The sequence below is a fragment of the Falco peregrinus genome, chromosome 4 (genome assembly GCF_023634155.1).
Source record: "Falco peregrinus isolate bFalPer1 chromosome 4, bFalPer1.pri, whole genome shotgun sequence".
NCBI classification, from domain to species: Eukaryota; Metazoa; Chordata; class Aves; order Falconiformes; family Falconidae; genus Falco; species Falco peregrinus.
Genome location: NC_073724.1, coordinates 109,939,826 through 109,961,511, shown reverse-complemented (window position 1 = coordinate 109,961,511; position 21,686 = coordinate 109,939,826). Strand labels below are relative to the sequence as shown.

At 48.7% G+C, this 21,686-nt stretch overlaps 1 protein-coding gene across 2 annotated transcripts in view; it reads left to right on the top strand.

The window, feature by feature from the left end:
• AMOTL1 (angiomotin like 1) overlaps positions 1 to 21,686 on the top strand; it is a 61,283-nt gene that overhangs the window by 12,582 nt on the left and 27,015 nt on the right. Inside the window, exons 1-4 of one of the 2 annotated variants that reach the window (XM_027777031.2) lie at positions 1,841 to 1,965; positions 2,070 to 2,724; positions 14,968 to 15,253; positions 20,668 to 20,812. In XM_027777031.2, the coding sequence (XP_027632832.2) occupies positions 2,096 to 2,724; positions 14,968 to 15,253; positions 20,668 to 20,812 (1,060 nt within the window). In that variant the 5' untranslated portion in view covers positions 1,841 to 1,965; positions 2,070 to 2,095. Of the gene's footprint in view, positions 1 to 1,840; positions 2,725 to 14,967; positions 15,254 to 20,667; positions 20,813 to 21,686 lie in introns of those variants that run through there. The other variant, XM_055802560.1, reaches the window with a different exon arrangement.

Genomic DNA, 21,686 nt, shown 5'->3' with positions numbered 1-21,686 from the left:
GGCAGGCATGGAGTGAAACAGCCTGGGAATCTTCTCTCTCTGTTGAGCCCCACAATCATCTTTAAGGCTTTGCCACAGAAATGTTAGTGGAAATGACCTATACTCATAGTTAAGAGTTGAAGGCTTTTCTTCCCCTTTGGCATCCGGGTTATATGTGAGTTATCCCACAGCATGTGCAGTAACTGATGAAACCTCAGGGAAATACCAGACCCCAAGAGAAAGTTTGCTTTTTAACTACTTGCAAATGCCAAAAAACAAATGTAAGTCCTTGTGACGAACTCCTCTGAGAATTGGGAACAGCATGAGAGAAGCGGAAAGCTGCCAAAAATGACCTCAAAAAACTGAACTGAAAACAGCACCTCCTTCTTGCCTAGGGACATGGGAGGACCCTGTCCAGAGCTGCGGGCTTATTCTCGCTTTTGTCCACACTGGGGTCTTTCAGAAGCACCCCTCTGGGTTCAGACACCGTTCAGACAGACATCTTACACCACTTTTGGGGATGGGCTCCAGGAGGGAGGGATTCCAACCCCCCCTGCTGTGGTTATGTACCAATAGATACTTAGCTCCAGGCAAGGTCCACTGCATATGTAGTGCAAAAATGGTGTCATTGCCTCTGAATGGCTTTAGTAGCCTGTGTTAGGGGTTGTGTAGCTAATTTGTCTGTGCTCTTTTTGGAAAGTCATACATCCATGACCATAACACCTTCCTTGTACTCACTGAGCGAAATTACAACAGTTAGTATTGACTACCTTAGAAATAACGTTATTGGCTAGAAGGGAATTTGTAGTTTTAGGGGAAGATGCCAGAGCGCAGATTAGTACCACTTTTAGGACCCTTTTATTGTCAGTGTCATTTCACAGTTTTTCTGCAACACATTCTACGTTTTATTTTGTCGTGGCAGGGAGTGCAGTTATGAGCGGATTTGACTCATCTGACTTTGGTCGTCAGAAATGCAGCATCTCGTTTAGTATTGCCATACAGGCAGCCTCTCTAAGCCGTGTGAGGCTTCTCCAGGTGGGAGGTCAAACCCTGAAACAGGCTTCTTACAGAGGTGGTCGATGCCCCGAGCCTGTCAGTGTTTAAGAGACATTTGGACTATGCCTTTAATAACATGCTTTAAATTTTGGTCAGCCCTGAAGTGGTCAGGCAGTTGGACTAGATGATCATTATAGGTCCCTTCCAACTGAAATGTTCTGTTCTGTTCTCTACTCTCTCTACTCTCTCTACTCTCTCTACTCTCTCTACTCTCTCTACTCTCTCTACTCTCTCTACTCTCTCTACTCTCTCTACTCTCTCTACTCTCTCTACTCTCTCTACTCTCTCTACTCTCTCTACTCTCTCTACTCTCTCTACTCTCTCTACTCTCTCTACTCTCTCTACTCTCTCTACTCTCTCTACTCTCTCTACTCTCTCTACTCTCTCTACTCTCTCTACTCTCTCTACTCTCTCTACTCTCTCTGCTCTCTACTCTTATTTTAAAATGAGACCAGATCTCCCTGTGACATCACCTGTCCATCCGTTGACTTGGGAGGGAGTTCAGAGCTGGAGTATTATGGAGGGGAAGGTCAGGGAGAGGACGGGGACATGTTTTTAGGAGTCGCTGCAAACAGAATTAGGGATGATCTGGAGCGAGGGGACAAGCAGGGAGCAGTGCCCTGACTCCTTTGGTGGCTCCCAGCCATGTCCCCTCTGATCCCAGGGTGACCCTGGCAGGGCACTGCCCCTGGGGTGCGTCCTGGGCAGGGGGTCACAGCTGTGGGGTGTAGGAGAGGAAGAAAGGAGGGGACACTGGACCTGCTGAGCAGCAGAGCTAATGGTGGCCTCTCTCTCTCCCTGCCCAGCCGAGGAGGCCCTCTGCACCCTGCGCCCACCCAGCTTCCGCCGGGTCCCAGAGGCGGAGATGCGAGGGGCGGAGGAGGTGGCAGCCGGCACCGTCCTGCAGCGCCTGATCCAGGAGCGGCTGAGGTATGGCAACCCCAGCGAGAACATGAACCTGCTGGCCATACAGCACCAGGCGACGGGCAGCGCCGGCCCCTCCAACAGCACTGCCAGCACTCTCTCTTCCGCAGAAAACCTCGCGCCCGAAGAACCCCCAATGGTCCAGCCATCGGGGCGGCAGGAACCGCAGGGGCAGGAGCACCAGGGGGACGGTGCTGCGATGGAGAAGCAGCCCCGGGCCCCACAGCCCCCGCACGGCACCGAGGAGCTCCCCACCTACGAGGAGGCCAAGGCCCAGTCTCAGTTTTTCCGCAGCCAGCCGCCGCCAGCCACTGCCGCCGCACCGGGATTTTATGGTGCGTCCGGCCAGAAATCCAGGACGGAGGGGAGGCCGACGGTGAACCGGGCCAACAGCGGGCAGGCGCATAAGGATGAAGCGCTGAAGGAGCTGAAGCAGGGCCACGTCCGCTCGCTGAGCGAGAGGATCATGCAGCTCTCACTGGAGAGGAATGGGGTCAAGCAGCACCCCCCAGCCCCGGGGGGCGGGAAGGGCTTCAAGGCGACCCCGCCACCCGGCAAGGCCGCAGACCCGCGGGGCCCGCCACCCGAGTACCCCTACAAGGGCAAGGCGGCAGCCCCCGGCAGCAAGGCGCAGGACCACGGGCTCTTCTATGGCGAGCAGCCGGCACAGGATGTCCTCAAGGCCTCCTACGCCGCCGCCCAGCCCACCCGGGCAGAGGTGGCCATCGTCCGCTACCAGCCGCCCCCGGAGTATGGGGTCAGCAGGTAATGGCCGTCAAGGGCGGGTGGGTCTGCTGGAGGGGCCTGATCCTGCCCTGGCTGGAGGAGCCGGCTGCTGCGGGGCTTGGGCCTCATGTAGACTTGGCCTCTGTGAGCTTCAGCCTCGGCCATGCGTGGGGACATCACACTCCTGCAGCCGGGCCCGCACGGGACAGCAGGTGGAGGCACCTGTGTCCCCAAGAGGGCTATAGAAAGCATATTATGCCCTACTTAAATCCTCCCAGTGGAGCTCACGTGGGGCTTTCACGCTATGGGGCCCCTCGTGCCAGGCCTCCTCGTGAGCATGGGTTTATCCCAAGCGCATTAAAAGTAATCCAGAGTGTTTACTCACCGTGTGCTGATCCCTGCGAGCGGCACAGGTCCTGCCCGGTGCCCGGGCGGGACTGCTTCCTTCAAAGGTGAGCTTGTGCCTTGAGGGCTCCCTTTTCCTTGCTGTACCTGAATGCAAGTGTTTCTCTGTCTCATCCCTGCCTTTTTGACCTCCTGGACAGTATTTTGCTGGATTTGAAGGGCTGGAGTTGTCTGGTGTGAATGTTAGCGGGGTTTGTGTTGCAAACTGTCTCATTAGGTCTTCGCTGACCCCAGAATCCCCAAAGGTTTTGTTGGCATCAACTTCAGTTGCATGCACTTACCTTGCCACAGTGCAGGCATGGAGAAAAGGTGGCGCAGCTGACCCAGCTCTTCCTTTCCAAAATTTGTAAGGCACAGAATGATGGAAAGAATGCTCTGCCTTTCCATGTTTGCAGAAGTGATGGGTTTTGTGTCCAGGCGGGGAGAAACTCTGAGCATGGCTTTGGTGTATATTGTAAGACGGTTGTGACAAGCGGAGGGCCAGCGCTGAGCGCCGCTGGCCTTCCTCCAGCTACACGTGTGTTTTGGTTACCAGCCTACCACTGTGCGGAGTCATGCAATTTTTTTAGAGCAAGATGATACTTTTGAGAGCTCAGCGAAAATCACTGTTTATGCTAAGAAACAGCTATATGGACTTGAGGGCAACAGGGCCCAGCTGGGGCCATGCTCTCCCACAGCCATTTGCAGTGCTAACAAACATCTCCAGCACGAAACAGATTCATCCCCACAGAAAAGGAGCTGGTTTGGGGGTTTTTATCCCGCTTAGAAAATGCTGATTCAATGCCCACAGATCCTGTTCTGCAGGGTCCATGTAAGCAAGCGGACATGGGCACTGCATGCACTGCTTCAGCTAACCAGGAACAGCACTGGTGTCGTGTGGGAAACCTTTTGGTGTCACTTCCAGAACCTTTCCCCACTGCCTGATCAGCAAGGTTAATGCTGAGAAACCCTTCGATTTCAGTGCAGTTTTCCATGCTGGCAGCACGGGCCAGCCCCCAGCCTTACTCCAAGGTACTGCTGGATCACCCCAGCAACTGTGGGGAGAAACCCACTAGCTCGTGGTTGTGGTTACTCCTCATTCCTCGTAAGGCAGCATGGTCTAATCCCCAAATCGCACTGCAGAGGGGATGCCTGGTACCCCTGTGTTCTGTTTTCTTTGCGTGACTATGGGGTAGTGTCCCTCCTGGCTGGTGTAGGGGCACTGGAGGGATGTGTTGTGCAGCAGAGGCAGTGTGACAGAGCAGAACTGCTGCAGTTTTTAGACGTAAAAAACATCTTAGGTGGTGTCTTTCTTGCAGCTGAGCAAGGGCCTTAATAGCTGTTGGTCTGTGTATATCCCTGTTGGCTGCTCCAGCATGCATTTCCAGGGGTAGTTCAGGAAGTTGGCATGGCTGGAGGGTCTTTCACCAAAGCTAGGTTTGGTCTAAGCTGTATTATCGCTCTTGTGATATTCTCTAACATGGTTCTGGGTCCTGGTGTACAGATGGGGATTTTCAGGTCCTTCTTGGCTCCTTTCACACGATGCCTGGATTTTGGAGGTTATTTCCTGCGCACGTGTTCTTGTCCCGTACATGTGAGGTGGTGGTAATTAACACTAGCAGGATGGTTGCTCACTTGCAGACTGTACCTTGTGCCATTGCATTGCACAGTGCCGGTGGCTGGGGAGATGTTTGTGCAGGAGATGTCAGACAGCAAGCCTCTGGGTCTTGGCAAAGCGGTGGTCTTCATCCTCATCTCAGACTTCTTTCTATGATATTTTTTGATACAGGAATGTCAACCTTTCACTTTGCTTGGGCGCACTGAAATACTCACCACTGGCATTACCTGGACTTGTTCTTAATTGGTATGAACTGATTTGGTCTCTTCTCCTGTGCCATATCCCAGTTTATAACTGGCTCCGTGGGCTGCAGGATCCCCTTACAGTCTTTGTTACCTGGGAAGATTTGGATGACAAAAGCTTTTAGGAAGTCGCTGTAATTCCTGTGTGCTCCATCACTTGCCATTTCTCTGTCTGCAGCAGCTGTGCTCTGCTGCACCTCCATGCACCTCATGCTGCGTTGCAGGACAGGCTTGCCAAGGTCTGGATGGAATGGTTAAAACGCAATTTCACAAGACGGCCTCTGCCCCAAACATTCCTCTCTATGGAGAGGGTAAAGGCGTGTTACCTGTCTGGGGACATCAGCCCCATCTCTGCTAGAGAATTTGTCTGGGTGGCAGCCCCTGAGCACTGCTGGAGGAGAGCCGGGGACTTGTTACACTGCTGGGTTGCTCCCAAGCTCAAACCTTTCTGTGCTTCTGCTCTTGCTCACTGCTTCCCCCCTTACCTGGGCTCTGGGGAGGCTCACAGCCAGCCATCTGGCTGGAATAGAGGACCTTGATAAGAGAGGTCAAGTTAGGGGACTACCCGGTTTCATAAGGCTAATAAAAGAGTAGGACTTAGAGAGGCTACTTTTTCTGTTAGAGGAGCAAGCGAGGTGAGAAATTCCAGCTTTCATCTTGTTGGGAGTGCCTGGGAAAGAAGCTAATGGAAACACAGCTTTGCCTGTGGTCAGATGGGAATCTCGTATATCCCAGCACCTCCTTCCTTCTGTCCTGGCTATATCTGTTCCCCAGCCCATCCATTCTGGCATCCTCTGAACATGGACTACGCAAAAGGCTTCTGCCTTCTAGAAAAGAGGGGAGAGAAGCACAGAGCTGCATTGGTCCAGAGGAAGCACCCACAGATACCAGGGCCAGAAAAGACCTGTAGGGTCACTGATCCCTCTGTCCTGTGAACAAGTGTGGCTGGAAACCCACAAATGTTGGCAGGGAGCTGTTGAAGTAGATGGGATAACTGCAGCTGCTGCTTAACTTGCTTTTTTGGTTTGGCTTAGTTTTTGCATATGGCTGGTTTTAAAGGAAACTTTGCGTTTAGAATCACTGTGGTGTAATCTCACAACTTTACTGTAAATCTCAAGATACTTGGTATTGTCCGGAAGACCTCCTGGAGTCAGGTGATGCTGCGGTAATCTCAGCATTTATAGAAATTAGACTTAGGGACCCCTGCCTTTTGGACATCATGATTGCAGAGCAGAGCTTGAACCCTGAAGTTTAAAAGGCCAGAACCCCATAAGGCAAATAAAAAGGAACTGGTATTTGTTCCTGTTTTAAAATACCAGTATTTTTAAGCCAGTTGCATGGTGCTTGGGGCCCTGACTCACAACTTCTGAATGCTATAAGTTGGCCAAGTGTAACAATCTTTAGAAAACCTTTCTTTTCCTAGATGTGTGGCTATTCCTGAATGGTGTCTTTGCTAATTTTCCTTAGGGGCATGTTCAGAGAGTTGCAGCTTGTCAGGTAAAAGGACTTGGAAAGATCTAATTTAATCTTTTGTACAACGCTGTGAATTAATTCCAGTTTGTGAAACATTCAGTCCTGATGATTGTAACGCTCTCTGTCTGGAGAATCCATCACAGCCTTTACAGACTTGTTCCACTAGCTACTTGCCATCTCTGGCACAGGTCTGCATCTTGGTTTTAGCCTGGATTTTCTAGTTACCAGTTGGGATTTTGCAGTATCTGTGTCAGATACATTGAGGAGCCCTGTGCTGTCGGTCCTTTAATACATTTAACAGATGGAGCCTGGAGTCCCATAATTATTTCACTGTTGTCAAAAAACGTTTTTTCACTATGTAAAGACAACCTGGACACCATGGCAGTACCAGCTGAACCAGAGGCTAATCAGGTATAATATCACCTCTGCAATGCAACTTGATGTTCCTTGCTTACGTAGCTCGTTAACACTTGCTGTTTCAGACGTTGGCACTCTGGGAGCTCCCCATCCAGCTTGTTATCCGGTCAGGCATGTGAGGGTAGTCACAGCCCAGGATAGGATTTCCCACCCTTTTATTGTAGCTTGCCGTATTTATTCCGGGGAGGATGAATTTGGACCTGCTCAAGTCCATATTGTTTCTCCATGCCCTGCTTAAGCAGTGATCCAGATCACTCAGTGCAATGAATCCTCTTAATTGCTTCCAGTGGCCCTTGTCAGATCCTGATGTCTTTCATCCAGAATGATTTCTTTCTCTGCACTGTTAATAAAAAGCCTGTATAATGCAAATGAAGCCTTGAACTGGAAACAGCGCTGCTTGTTGAGGGGACTTCATTCGTGGCTACATGCGGAAGTCAATCATGCAGGCACCTTTTAATTCTGATTTAATCCTTGCATTTTAAAAGATGGCATGCAACTGAAGAATAAATCTGGGTTGTTTTTAAAGATAGCCCAGTTTTTTATGTGCCTCATAAAATTCCACCCTGCCTGGATGTAGAAGCCTATATTTAACTGCCAGAATAGTCCGTGACTTCTCTGGTTATTTGTGTATTAATCACTCCCCCACCACCACTCTATTACGGCTGGTTTCAGGTAACCTGTTGATATTTACTCATTCAACCACACGTCTGTGGCCGCAGAGGGGACTACAAGGAACTCCTTTTCCTCCCTGAGACACCCCAGGCAGGCAGGCATGCTGGCAGCATGGCTGAGCCGAGGGAGTCGTGCCCAAGCTGACTTCTGCTGGCGTTGCCCTGTGAGGATAGTCAAGCATGAGCGTGGGTCGGAGGCTGCGCTTCCAGCTGACGTGGAGGCTGGCAGCCGTGCAGAAGAACTTTGTATCATCTCCTGATCTAATCTGCCATTCATTAGAATAAATGAAAGCTAAATGAAGCCATTCCCACAGCTTAGGCGATGCCCACTTAATTTCTCCTTACCCTTCTGTGTTATTGTCGCGGTTGGTCCCTCGAGGAGTACAGAGGTTGAGGAAGGCACCTCTTCCTTTACTTTACTAAAGTACTTTACTTACACTTACTTCCTTTACTGAAAATCAGCTGGGCTTTAGAAAGAATATCTGTTCTGAGTGTGGATCCCTGTGAAGAAATAGGATATCCTGCCCCTCTCTTGACTACGGAAGATACGTTTAATGCAGTGTGTGTCTTTTCAGATTATAATTTTGCCCTGCAAATCTTGATGCAATCATCCCCGAAAAAGACGGACCAAGTCATTCCAGCACTAACAAACATCACTAACAAAATAATGAATTCTGGAGATGTGAGTCCAAGTCTGCAAAACGGTTTTTGAAATTAAACCTCTATGTTTACAATGTGCTGTAACTGTTGCTGATTCCATAAGCCAGAGAATGCCGTGAGAGCTATGTCTTGACTATGGAAAGTAATGGCTGTAATCAGCATTTAATGATGGGTGTATAACTGTTTCTTTGCACCATGACCATTAGACTGGGCTTACTGACTTTCCCAGGATCCTGTCTTTTTCCTGCCTGCTGACAACAGATTCCCCTATGTTTAATTGCTTAACCCCTCTGTTATTGATAGCTACAAAGAATAGCATTTGAAGTCAGCTTCATGACTACTCATCAGAGATCATAGCTGAAGTCAGGTAGACACCTGGGTCTGAGGTTGGTATCCAGACTCAAGGCTCCCAGTCAATGGGCAGGAATAAGCACCCTTTACACACTTGACTGTTACTGTAAGATAAAAGCCTAAGGCAGCTTCAAAGAACTGCACCTGAGAAACATCTCCGTCTCTTTGCTCACTCAGCTAGAGCATCCGCAGTAGATATGTGAAGTTGTGAGATGAAGTCCCTTGGGAGAGTCTTGGAGAGATGAAGCAGGTCAGTCTGCCCTAGAGGCAAAGGAAGGCAGAGCATTCAAGGAAAGATGGGCGAAATAGGTTAGAGGAGGGCATTATAATTATGAATGTAAATGTCATGGTATGTTGGAAGCAAAGTCCTTCCTCCACTGGCTGCTCTCCCTCCCCACACAGAGGACAGCTGAATTTTACCTGTAGCAGAGCAGAGGTGGAATTTCTTTTCCAGAACATTTACAGGTATTTTCATTTTACTAACTCCTAATACTGTCCTGCTTTATCAAGCAATAGCTTTTCTGTATTTATGATTTCCTGGTGGTCAACAGCAAGTGGATTTTATCATCAATTGTCCTTTCAGGGTTTCTTATTGCTACATACAGCTACAAGTTCCCCCAGAATTCCGCTATGTTGGTCATTCTTGCTTCCCGGAGTTCGAGTATAAGAGGTGTATTGAGACCATGCCTAAATTTGGGGGCTTGGGTAGCCTTGCTGAAATCTGAGGGATTTCTCATGGAACTAAAGTCCATGGTCAAGCATTTTGCTGCAGACACTGTATTGCAGGCTACATAGAACAACCTATTATATATATCGCAAGCTATACGTGACTTTAAAGGTGGAGTCCAGTCCGGTGACCCTGGCATGGTGGCCCTTGAAAGGCTCATTGCCTTCCTGGTGCTCCCTACTCAAAAAGCTGTTTCCTCATTTATTTTTTTTTTATTTTCTTTACATTGCAATGCAGAAATATGTAGAGGCTCTATGATAATGCCAACAAAAATAGATGTTTTCAATCGAAATGTAGCTGAAATGTTGCAGAGATACGCAAAACTCATAATGTTCCACTGTTTCACGCTTGGAAGAAGGACGATTTTTGATGAAAATGTGTTTAGCTGGAAGATTTTAACCTGCCCTAATACAGAGTAAGATCAACATTTAAAATACAGTGGAAGTGCTTTGACAATGTCATTCTTTACTAAGCCCAAAGGAGCTCAGGATAATCCTGATTGCTTCGTTTCTTTGGAGCTCTTATGTGAGAGGTTGGATGTGAACTAAGCTGATGTTATAACTTTCCGATTTCTACAAGTGTTGATTGGTTAATGTGAATCGCTGTGTTGATTTTATTGCATAGACACTCAGAGGTTTTGCAGTTGGCTAAATCAGAATTAAATTGGGACAGATTACACAAGTAAAAAGAAAGTCAGAAACATGTTCGTTATGTTGAACAGTTGTGGTTGAAAAAGCATGATGTCCATTGTGCCTGTTCAGTTTCCAAGCTGGAAGACACTTCAAAGAATCTCTCCTGTGGCCCCGGCTACTGAGACTGATGCCTGGCTGGTGCTACAGGGTGTAAATCTTTAGTAGCTCAATAAGTGTTTTGCAGCTGAAAAAAGTGGAGATCCCAAGAATCTTTCCTTCCTCTGTGGCATAAAGCCAAACAGACTGAAGAGCATGTGAAAAGGTTAAATTGATGAGAGGTTGAGATTTCCAAAAAGTACAATGTCAAGAATTCCTGCAAGCATTTAAAGGGTGTGTCGGTGATCAAAGATTGCTCTACTTCATGATGCAAAAGGAAAATTGCTGTATCTCCACCGGTTTAGACTCAGTTTAGACTCAATAATTACATTGCTTTTAAGCTATTCCAATAAAGAAGTGAGAAAATCTGTACCTGTAGCAAATCTGTGTCTTTGTAGAGGTATAACTATGTCCAGACAGCCGGGCTTTTATTTGCATAAGATCAGCTCTGGCCTTATTTTGGTAAAGAAAACTCACACTTAGTTGAATTAATTGCTGTGGTAAAATGTGCAAAGGCAAACTTGCTGTCAGCAGCGCTTATGAGGTACTAGATGCTTGGCTGTGTCTGCATGTGCTTATGAAGCATCTTTTGCATTGTCATGACATCCCTCACTCATGGTTCTTTATTGTTCAGATTTCTGAGCAAAAAAAATTTTCCAGTTCCACAGTGGGTGTGGGATCCCTTGGCAGATTTTACATGCTGGAGCACCAGAAGGAAGGAGGCACTGTGGGGACAGTGTGAAAGCTGTGCCCATGGCAGGCTATCCTTGCAATTTACAGACCAGCTCGGCACAGGGCTCACTGGGCTTACTGGTTCAGTGGCCTTGGATCACTGGGCACAGTTAGGAGATGTGGGTTTGGTCTAAGTAAGGTATATGAGCCCCCTAGGTCAGTGTGACACACACGCACCCCCCACACCCCCCAGGGCATCCTGCTGCAAGGTCCCAGCAGCAGGCAGAAGTGGTGAGGCTAAAAAGGCAGTAAACTCCAAAGGCAGGTGAGCAGGGAGCAGCATCTTAATCCAGTGCCGCTGTCTGGGAGCTCTGGGACTACTGTGGGAGCACCACATTGAATGAGAAGTTGTTTTGCAGCCCTGGGGTTTGCTGAGCACTGTCCAAAGGCCACAGTGCAGATATACACCAGCCAGAAAGTCAGCTTGGAGGTGGGAATGCATGCTTCTCTCCTTTCTGGCCACGCAGCTCATGACAGATACAAGAGAGCAAGGCAGCCTAACACCCTGAATTAAAATTATATGCCCCCTGTTGTAATGCCCCCTTCCTGCTAAGGCAATGTCGAGCACCACTGCAAATCACTGTAGCCAGTACAAAAGAAAGAGCTGTGGCAGCATCCTCTCCTGTGGCAGGGTGGGATGGTTTTCAGCTTCAGCTAGCATGGTGTTTGGTGAGGGGTGTTTTTGCATAGCAAAGCTGCTGCAGTTTCCTTTCTCCTGCTTCTCTGTGCTGTTGTGTTGCTGCTGTGGTGTGCACTGCAGCATGAGATGAGTATGCAGGGTCAGCGTGAGCACAGCTTTCACCAGCAGTGGCAGGTAAACTTTTGTGATGTTTCTTAAGAAGTTATAAGATCATGCGACAGATCCACCTGGAAGATATGTCAAAACGTGTGGAAGACAGGGAGGTGATTAGAGACAGCCAGCATGGCTTCACCAGGGGCAGATCGTGCCTGAATAATCTAGTGGCCTATGATGGAGCAACTGCATCAGTAGACAAGGCAAGAGTTACTGGCGTCATCTGCTTTGATGGATAGTTTGAAGGATGGACTTTTAGATGGATAAGGAATTGGCTGGATGGCCACATCCAAGGAGTCACTGCTAATGGCTCAATGTCCGTGTGGAAACCAGTGATGAGCAGTGTCCCTCAAGGGTCTATACTGGGACCAATACTCTTTATTATCTTCACCAATGACAGACAGTGGGGTGGAGTGCACCCTCAGCAAGTCTGCATGTGACACCAAGCTGAGTGGTACGGCTGATTTGCTAGAGGGAAGGGATGCCACCAGAGGCATCTTGACAGGCTTGAGGAGTGGGCTTGTGCAAACCTCATAAAGTTCAACAAGGCCAAGTGCAAGGTCCTGCACCTCGCCTGGGGGAGTCCCAGTATCAGTTCAGACTGGGGGATGAAGGGATTGAGAGCAGCTCAGTGGAAAAGGGTTTGGGGATGAAAGATTGAGCTAGCAGTGTGTTACTTGCAACTCAGAAAACCAATTGTATCCTGGGCTGCATCAAAAGAAGTGTGACCAGCAGGTTGAGGGAGGTGGTTCTGCCCCTCTGTTCTGCTCTGATGAGACTCCACCTGGAGTGCTGCGTTCAGCTCTGGGGTCCTCAGCACAGGTAAGACATGGACCTGTTGGAGTGGGTCCAGAGGAGAGCCACAGATTGGCGGACTGGAGCACCTCTCATATGAAGAAGGCTGAGAGAGTTGGGGTTCAGCCTAGAGAAGAGAAGGCTCCAGGGAGACCTTACAGCAGCCTTGCAATAATTAAGGGGAGCTTATGAGAAAGATGGAGCGACAGGGCTTGTAGTGACAGGAGAAAGGGCAATGGTTTTAAACTGAAAAAAGATAGATTTAGATTGGACGTAAAGAAGAAAATTTTTATGCTGAGGATAGTGAGGCACTGGCACAGGTTGCTTGGAGAAGTTGTGTATGCCCCATCACGGGAAGTGTTCAAGGTCAGTTTGTGTGGGGCTTTGAGCAACCTGATCTAGAGAAAGATGTCCCTGCTTACTGCAGGGAGGTTGGACTAGATGACCTTCAAAGATCTCTTCCAACCTAACCCAGTTTGTGATTCTGTGAATTACTGTATGTTTTGCTGGCCCTATGTAGTGTCACCCAGACTTCCTGCATTTGAAAAGTTTTATCCACTTCCAGTAGATACGTAGCTCCTTAGTCATTAGCCTGCACCTCTGCCAGAGCAGTAACGTGCCTGGGGCTGAAAGCAAACTCTTCTGGCCCTGGGAGCTGCCTGGGGAATGGCTCCTCTCCCGTGCTCCTGAGCTGCCTCCATGGGTGTTTAATTTACTAGGGGAGACGCAGCCTTAGGGTATGTCTGTGCTCTGCAGGTAAGTCATCTCCAGGCCAGGGTGAGCTCAGCACAGGCTTTCCCAGTGCTGGCTGCGTGAAGCTTTGCTGGGATCTTCTTGCCAAGGACAGAGCCTGGGCCAGGGTCTGTGCTTCTGGGCAGGCTAGCAGTGGGCTCAGGTTTGGGAAGGGGCTCATCACTGGTCTTTGCTCCATTTCAATACTTTTTCATGCCGTGGTGGATGCACAGGGCAAAGCACGAGAGCCGGTATGGGAGTGTGGGGCTGTGTGCGTGCTGCTTCTGGGGGGCTGCAGGGCCCTGTTTGCTTTCCTTCTAGCTTGGACAGAAGATAGGACTGAATTGCTGGCTTTCCTCACCATCCTGTGGATGGGTGGGGACAAGCTTGTTAGATCAGCGCTATTCGCTTTTAGGGCAGGGCTTTAAAATTGCCTTTGCTGTTCATTTTGTTCTGTTGCAGTTGAAGGCAGTGGCAGGTTGTTGTCAGTAGAATTAAGCCAATGCTGAGAGCTTTTGAAAACCCTGCTTTGGGAAGCTGTGTAGGTGCTGAAAACAACAGTAATCATATTTATTATGTATTTATATAGCACAAAATTGTCTAAAAATAATAGCATTCATGGACCTTTGAGGCGAAATGAGGTAAATACATCTGTTGGTTAGGTCTCCCGCTTCATGCAGGGTACAGAAATAAAGGCAGCAACATCTACAGCAAGCCTGCTAGCTTGTGGTTAATCTAAAATACAACTTTCAGAAGGTGCTTGATTGCAGACTTCAGGTGGGATCCAGCAGCCAGCTTATTTTCCAGCCAGACTGGGCTCTGACACAGATGTCCCGCGTGGTGTGAGTTGAGTCTCTTGGACAAGCATGGTGTAGAAATTTCACAACTTTGGCATCTGGACTGAGGAGTAGCTCAGCCTGTGCACAGCAAGGCTCTGCGTGGGGCCGCTCGCCCTGGCCAAGGCTCCGAGGCTGCCTGTGTGGTGGATGGAGGGATGGAGATGGGTCTGGTGCAGTCAAGCTTTGAGCTACTCCCTGCTGGAATTTCCTTCTTTTGAGGCGGTCTCCCTTCTCAAGCTTGCAGGGCTGAAATGCGGGACAGAAATGAGGGTCTCTGGTCCTACCTGCAGGGTTACCTTCACTGCTAAGATGTTCTCCTGGGTTATCCTCCAGCCACTGTGAAGTGTGACTCGGGTGGATTAAAGAGCCACCTGCCATCAGAAAGCCTATCCCACATGCAGGTCCACCGCCCGCTCACTTCTTCACCTTCCTTGACATGAGCCCAGTGGGTGATGGATGCCGTTAGTCAGGGAGTGACACAATGAGGTCTTGCACTGGAAGATGGGTTTCATGGCTCGCCGTGATTGACCGGAGCTGTGCCACCAGCAGCTCTGCAGAAGCCCTTCCCTTTGCCGCTTGCTAAAGCCACTCGGGGATGCAGCTTTGCTCCCATCACTTCCTCTCACCTCCCAATTCGGCCGATCAGCCGGTCTCCTCCAGGCAGGGAGCGCTGTTCAAAGGGTGAGTAATGCATCCCTTGTGTTTCCTGCGAACCTGCCGATTTACGCTTCTCAGCAGTGGGGTTTGTGGCAAGGGGGGGCAGGGAGGGGCTGGCTGGCTGCTGAAATATTAGCTGCCCACCTAGGCAAAAATGCTGGTTTTGAGTCAATGCTTCTTTTATCCGTTCATGCCAGATGTATACATCACTGTCAAGAGCAGGCGAGGAGACAATTTGCCCAGTCCCTGCTGTGATTGTTGGTATTTAGGAGTGACTAAGGACTGGAGTCATGACCATACAGTTATAACTATTAATAAACCATGCAGTCATTAGGTGAAAGCTCCTGCGTGCATTTCAAGGGTGCACGGCTCTAACGCCTCCCCTGTGTGTGCTCTCCCACAGCCGACAATGCCAACCACCTTTCCCACCGCCGCCAGCCCAGCAGCACAGCCCCATGTCCTCGCAGGCCACCACTGCCACCACCGGCCCTCTGCTCCCGGGCGCCTTGCCCCCACTGCCGGCCCCTGCCGCTGCCCAGACACCGATGCCACCAGGCCAGCAGCTGACGCCTGATGCATTTGCCATCGTGGAGCGGGCACAGCAGATGGTAGAGATGCTCTCTGAGGAGAACCACATGCTGCGGCAGGAGCTGGAGGGGTACTACGAGAAGGCAGACAAGCTGCAGAAGGTATGTGGAGAGGTGGGGATGGGGCCTGGGCAGGGTAGCCACCTTGGTGGTCCTGCATTTGGGTCCTTCAAGCTGTTCATAGTCCTGTCACTGCAATGAGGATGCACCAGTGGCCATCTCTAACCAATGCCTCTCCATGGTGGTCTCCCAGAAGTGTAATCCTGTGTTCCATGGCCTGTGGGCTCCCTTGCCTTTAGGACGAAATGGGGCAGCCCGTCGCATGCCTCTCAGTTGGGGACTGGCCCCTTCCATCCTTCTACGCTGGCCTCTCCGCAGCTTTCCCTGCAAGTCTCCCATAGGCAGTGTCTGTTTCTGCTGCAGCTGGGTCCTGCACCGTCTACACAGGTGGTAGGGCAGTGGGGTGAGAAGCATTTGAAGAGCACGGCCACATCTGTCTCAAGTGGTCTTCTCCACCACAATATGCTCATTTGGCACTTCACACTCTTTGGAAGTGTAACAGCCATCGGTGGGATTGCCCATTTTTTGGAAATGCATTAACTTGGTCATCTGAGAGGCTTTCAGTGACTGCTCTATGGGTTTCTAAAAGGTGATGTTAAGACAACCACCTTTGAACACATTGGTTCAAAAAGCACTGCCCCCTTATCTGAAGGAACCATTTGGTAAAGATTTTGCTCAGCCCCCTTTTTTTTTTCCAAAGAGATCCTGCACCTTCTTTTCTATATGCAAGCTGGCATTTTCAGTAGAGCAGGGTGATGTCTTGCACACTGCCTCGGGTGACAAGATGAAGAGTCAAATCAAACGAATTAGAAGTTGCTTAAAAATGAGAGCTCACTGGAGCAAAAGCAGAAATGCTCCCCAGATCTGTGGGCTTTGGGTCCCAAGGGCCCAGATCAAATGAGTTATTTAGGATCCTACACTGCTGTTTCATTTATGTCTTCCCACTGCTTATACACGAAGGGGCTTAGGCTGCAGGTCTTTTCTCTCTGAATTCAGGATTCTAAATAGGAGCTCAGTTTTTTATGTGCTGTGTGGGATCGGAGTGTTCTTGGAGACACCAGTCACAGGAGAAGAGGTAGCTCTGAGAGACCATGTCCCAGCCTCAGCTTTGGGAAAAATCTGTGACAGTCTGTTGAAGCTGGTTAGAAAAAAGACCTGTTGTTTTGTAGCTGCTGTTGTCTTTTCAGCCTCCTCCTCTGCAACCAGATAAGTTGAGTTTATTCACAGAATTTAGTAAATGTAGTTGAGAAATTTTTGCAGCAATGTTAACTATTTGTGAAGAGGTCTGCAAAGGTTTTAATGCCGATTTCCCTGAGGCATTTGTGGGCAAAAAGAAATATTCCAGCTATTAATTTTACAAAAGCCGCGTTGTTCAGTAAAAGGTATTTGAGTGCAATGCCCTAAAAATATTCCTATTTCCTTTCACACTCTGGGAAATGGCTTTCTTTATCTTGGATGCCCCGCAAGTCGATTGCATCAGACACCAACAGAAAGGTATTCAAGCATGGGCTGAAGTCTCACTTCAGTCAACGGAGTGTAGACTCTAGTCGCCTTGACTTTGAGGGAATGTAAGCGGAGTATTAAAGTGAAACACGTGCTCAAGTGCATTCTTTCTTTGGGAAAATGTCATGAACCAAAGCCTTTACACACAGTATCCCTCCCATGCTGTTTTTCCTGTGTTTGAACACAAGGACAGGGCAGGTCCTTCTCTGTTCCCACAGTTTCAGCTGAACTTCACCTCTGAAAGCGTGAAAGTGAGTTAAATTACATACTCTGTGGGTGAAAACTCTTCCCTCTTGTTGGAAGTCGAAGGGTCATGAGGAGTAGTAGTTCTTGTCTGTCTTGTGCATAATAATTTTATTCTAGCTAGGGCCACCCTCCCATCACTTTTATTCATTACAGAATAGGAGAAGAAATTGGAGAAAATCAGAGGGCTCCCTGGACATTCATAAGAACAGACCAGCCCTAGGGATTGTCAAATTTTCAGTCATGTCTGAACAGACTTTTTGCAGAGAGGTACAAGGTGGTCATTAAACCCTGTGCTCTTTGACAAGTTGTCTGGTTTTCTTAGCTAAAAAGAGTTGGGGGGAACAGGGGTTCTGTGCATTTAATTCTGAGCTTTTTTTTGCAAAAGAAATGCATTATTTTCTCTTCTCTGTTGTTTTTTGTTGTTGTTGTTGGGCAGTGTTACCTTGCTGAAGTTTAATTGCCAGGCTGGGCTGGCCATTCCCTGTGCTGTGTGTGGGGGTTGTTTGAGTGGGTCAGCTCTAGGAGCTACTAGGCAGAGAAGATGCTAAACTGTCTTTTTTCCCTCTGTAGAAGAAGGGGAAGGAAAACCCAGAGCTGCTGAGAAGTGCCAACACAATTTATGGCTGTTCTTCTGCGCTCCTTTAATTTTGTTCAGTGCTGATGGAGATTCTTTTTCTGCAGCAAGTCTTTGCCTTCAGGGCTGCAGGAGACTTGCGTGGTGATGTGTTTTGGGAAGTAACAGCAGGTAACGGGCAGAGCAGAGCCCAGCAGCATTGGGTAGGACTATTGGGCTGTGGAACCCCCCTGCCATGTTGGCAAATCTGCTTCACTGTGGTACGAGCTCTCTGGAGCAGGCGTCTTCTGCAGATAGTGGCTCGCCTGGGAGAGAGGAGGCACAGGAACTGCAGGTGTCAGGGCACCCAGCTGAGCACGGTGTCTGGTTGGGATTGTGTAGTTAAGGATTGAGGGAAGTGCTTTAAAAATTATTTTTGCTAAGCCAAACCTTCCTTTCAAGGAAACTCTCAATCTGCTTAAATAGTTGAGGAGAGCAATCCAAAGTAGCTTGAATGCAGCCTCTAAATACTTATAGGAAGAGACAACTTTTGCTAGCAGAGGTCACACTGATCTAAGGAAAAAGCTGCAACAGAACCAAGTAGCTGAAATTACGCTGTTATTGGAGTAACTAATTCATGTTGATTGTGGAAGATTCACATGAAACAGATTTTTGATTGTAGGTCATAGTCGTAGAATAGGATAGAATATTTCCGTTGGAAGGGACCTACAACAATCATCATGTCCAAGCCTGACCAGTTCAGGGCTGACCAAATTAAAAGATGTTGTTAAGGACATTGTCTAAAGGCCTCTTAACACTGACAGGCTTGGGGCATCATTCACCGCTCTAGGAAGCCTGTTCCAGTGAGTGACCACCCTCTCGGTAAAGAAATGCTTCCAAATGTCCAGTCTAAACTCCCCTGACACAGCTTTGAACTATTCCCATGTATCCTGTCGCTGGATATCAGGGAGAAGATCTCAGCACATCCCTCTCCTCTTCCCCTCCTCAGGGAGCTGCAGAGAGCAATGAGGTCACCCCTCAGCCTCCTTCTCTCCAAACTAGACAAGCCCAAAATCCTTAGCTGCTCCTCATAGGACATTCCTTCCTTTTCACCAGCTTTGTTGCCCTCCTCTGGATGCGTTCAAGCACCTTCACACCCTTCTTACATTGTGGGGCCCAGGACTGCACACAGTGCTCAAGGTGATTTTCTCAAAAAAGTTCAGACTTTTTGGTGAGGCTTTGTACAAGCTTGTGTTGCCATGCATATGAGGCAAAATAAAACTAATTGACTTTTTTTTGAACCACTGTAAGGTTCAGGCTGAATTTCAAACAGATTTGGATTTATGCAGTGTTCCTCTGAGTGTGTGGTCCTTGTGGTGGGAATATGCTTGGTGTCTGGCCATGCATCAGCAAGGTGGGGAAGAAGGACCAGCTTTTCTAGGTAAGGTTAGGGAAAATGTAACGAGGCTTCCTGGAGCTCCTGTTTTAAACAAAACAGAATGGAAGGCCAGAATAATCTGACTAAGTTTGTAGTGCATCCAAGGAGTGTCATAGCTTGGGATATGGCCAGTTCAACAGGTCATCCTCTTCTTGGAGCTGTGGAGAGCTGTCAGCTGAGAACTAATCTACATACGGTACCTTTTAATCTTATGCATGTAGGGGAGTGGCTTGTATGTGTGTGAAATGCCTGTGAACTGTTAAATCACCACCAAGTGAGATATGTGATGTGATACCCAGCAAAGCTGCTGCTGTCATGGGGGCCACACTGTGGGCTTTGCACATAACACTTGTTTCAGGTTTTGTGCCTGAGCAAGCTGAAAGCAGAAATCGGGGAGGGTAACACGAGTTTCCAGAGTTTTTGCCAGGCTTTCCTCGCTGCGTGGTTTGGAGGTGCTGCTTGCCCATGGGCCGTATCCAGACAGAGTGGCACTAGCATTGTGAGAAGCGCAGGTCCAGGCTGCTGGAGCCTGGCTGCAGGTTCCTACGCAGACAGTAGGGTGACAGCTCCAGAATCCCTGAAGCTTTTATTCTGCAAGTGCTGCAGCTGGCAAATTACACTTAAAGCTTAATGACCCTGGAGAGGGACCTACCTCCAAAGCAAGTGGAGGTGGGCTTGCACCCTGGTTTCACAAATCATGAAACTGTCCCATCCACAATTCAAGAGGCTAAAAAGGTGCCAGAATTAGAAAGGTATGTGGGAGGCTATATATATATCTCATGGTTTTCCAGCCTGTGCTCATTATCAAGCTTTTCTCTACAAACACAAGGGCCAGGCATGCAGGAGCAGATTTCCACATCAGTGTTATTCATTCCTGCAGCAATGATTTTAGCAAAGCTGTAACACTCAACATGACATTAGCTTATTAGAAGAGCTGGATGCATTGACCTGAACAGCAAAACTTTGCCCAGGACTATCTTCCTGTCAGTCTTCTGGGCTCAGGTCTTAAGATGCAGGTTCACTGCTAAGGGCTTCCTCTGCATACCCTGCCTGCAGTTTGCCAGATTTTAAGGAGATGAAGTTAAGAAAATTGAAAACCCAAACCAATTGGTTTTGTCTGTTACAGAGAGTTTCTTCTTGTATAGAGCAGTCTTCAGTCAAGGATGGAAAGGAGTAGACCACAATAGTTTAAAACTGCCGTGAGGTCAAGAGCTGAGCCTAAACCACTTCTGGTGGCCTGCAGAGCTCAGAGCTAAGTTTTGGATCAGGGATCTGGCAGAATAGTAAGTCCTGCCTCTTACAACCCTTTCGAGGAAAGAATATGGTCCACACAAATACAGTTTCCTTCGTTACTCCTCCTGGATGGGGTTAAAGAAGCCACCTCAGTTGTAGAGGAAAGGCAACCAAGCAGTTACATCAAGTCCAGCCCACCCCAGGGTTTTTTGGGAGCTTCCAGCAAGGTGTCATGGGGGCATTGTGGCATGGCAAGCTACCCCACAGGGTGTTTGCAGGGATTCCAACTGTAGGAACCTCCAGCACTGCCAGAGCTTCACTCTGTCCTCTGCTGGGGAGGTTGGTCATTGTAGAGCTGGTGGCTGGTGTGACACTTGGCACGAGCATTGCCCCAACCCCCACACAGCATCAGAACACTCTGGGCAAACACTGGGATGCAACATGTTCCTGCTCGGCTTTAACAGGAGCTCTCTCTCCTTTCAGTTTGAAATAGAGATTCAGAGGATTTCAGAAGCTTATGAGGGCTTGGTCAAGACCACCACTAAAAGGGAGTCTCTGGACAAGGCAATGAGAAACAAACTCGAAGGAGAAATTAGGAGACTTCATGACTTCAACAGGGATCTCCGTGGTATGTTACTCTTGCTTGTGTGGTTTTTTTTTTCCTGTGGTTGACATGGCGTTTCATTTCTCACAAGCTCCAGAGCAGCAGGCTTTAGAGGAGTAGCTTCACCTGTGTTATAGGTAAACATCTTGAGAATCAGGCCCTGCTCATTGGCATGAGACAAAATTGCTGTCACCCTCCTGGTGGCAAGGAAACCTTCTGGCAAAATATGAGAGTCAGCTTCAGATGGTGCCTTTGTGCTTAGTGCTTGCAAATACTGATTTGACAGCAGGCCCACCAGTTCCAAGGTCTTGTCCAGCTCTAACAAGCTGAAGAGCAAGTTGCAATATAGAGCAATGCTGTGCAACCCATAAATCTCAAAGTTCAGTGCCTTCACAAATCAGTAGCAAGTAGCAAAGCATATCTCTTTTTTGTATTAAAAGCATAAAACTGAGGGTATATCCTTTTGAGAAAGCAGGATATTTTGGGTAGCTGTTACCTGTCCAAGTTCCTGATAGGGGTAGTGTGGTAGCTCTTTGTGCAGTGAGGTGCCTTCTGCAATCTGGCTCATGCTTTTTGCAATAGTGCAAGGAGGCTCACATGGTCTTTTTGGGGGAGGGAGGCACTTGAAGGCAGGACCTGCCTAGGAAAGGCTGTCTCTGGCTCCAGAAAGCTGCTCTCCTCCCAGAGCAAGGATTGGTGTCACTGGGCTGGGGGCTGCCTTCCCCCAGGGTGTCTCACTGCACCAGGGCAGCACTCCACTGCAGGAAGGCACCCATCCCCTTGCAAAGCTGGGTAGTTCAGATTGCAAATGCCTTGTGCATTTTGGACAGTGTGAGAGATTAACTGCCTGAGCATGTCGGCTGCTAATGGCAGAGGCTTTTCCCCCAGCTTCTGTAAA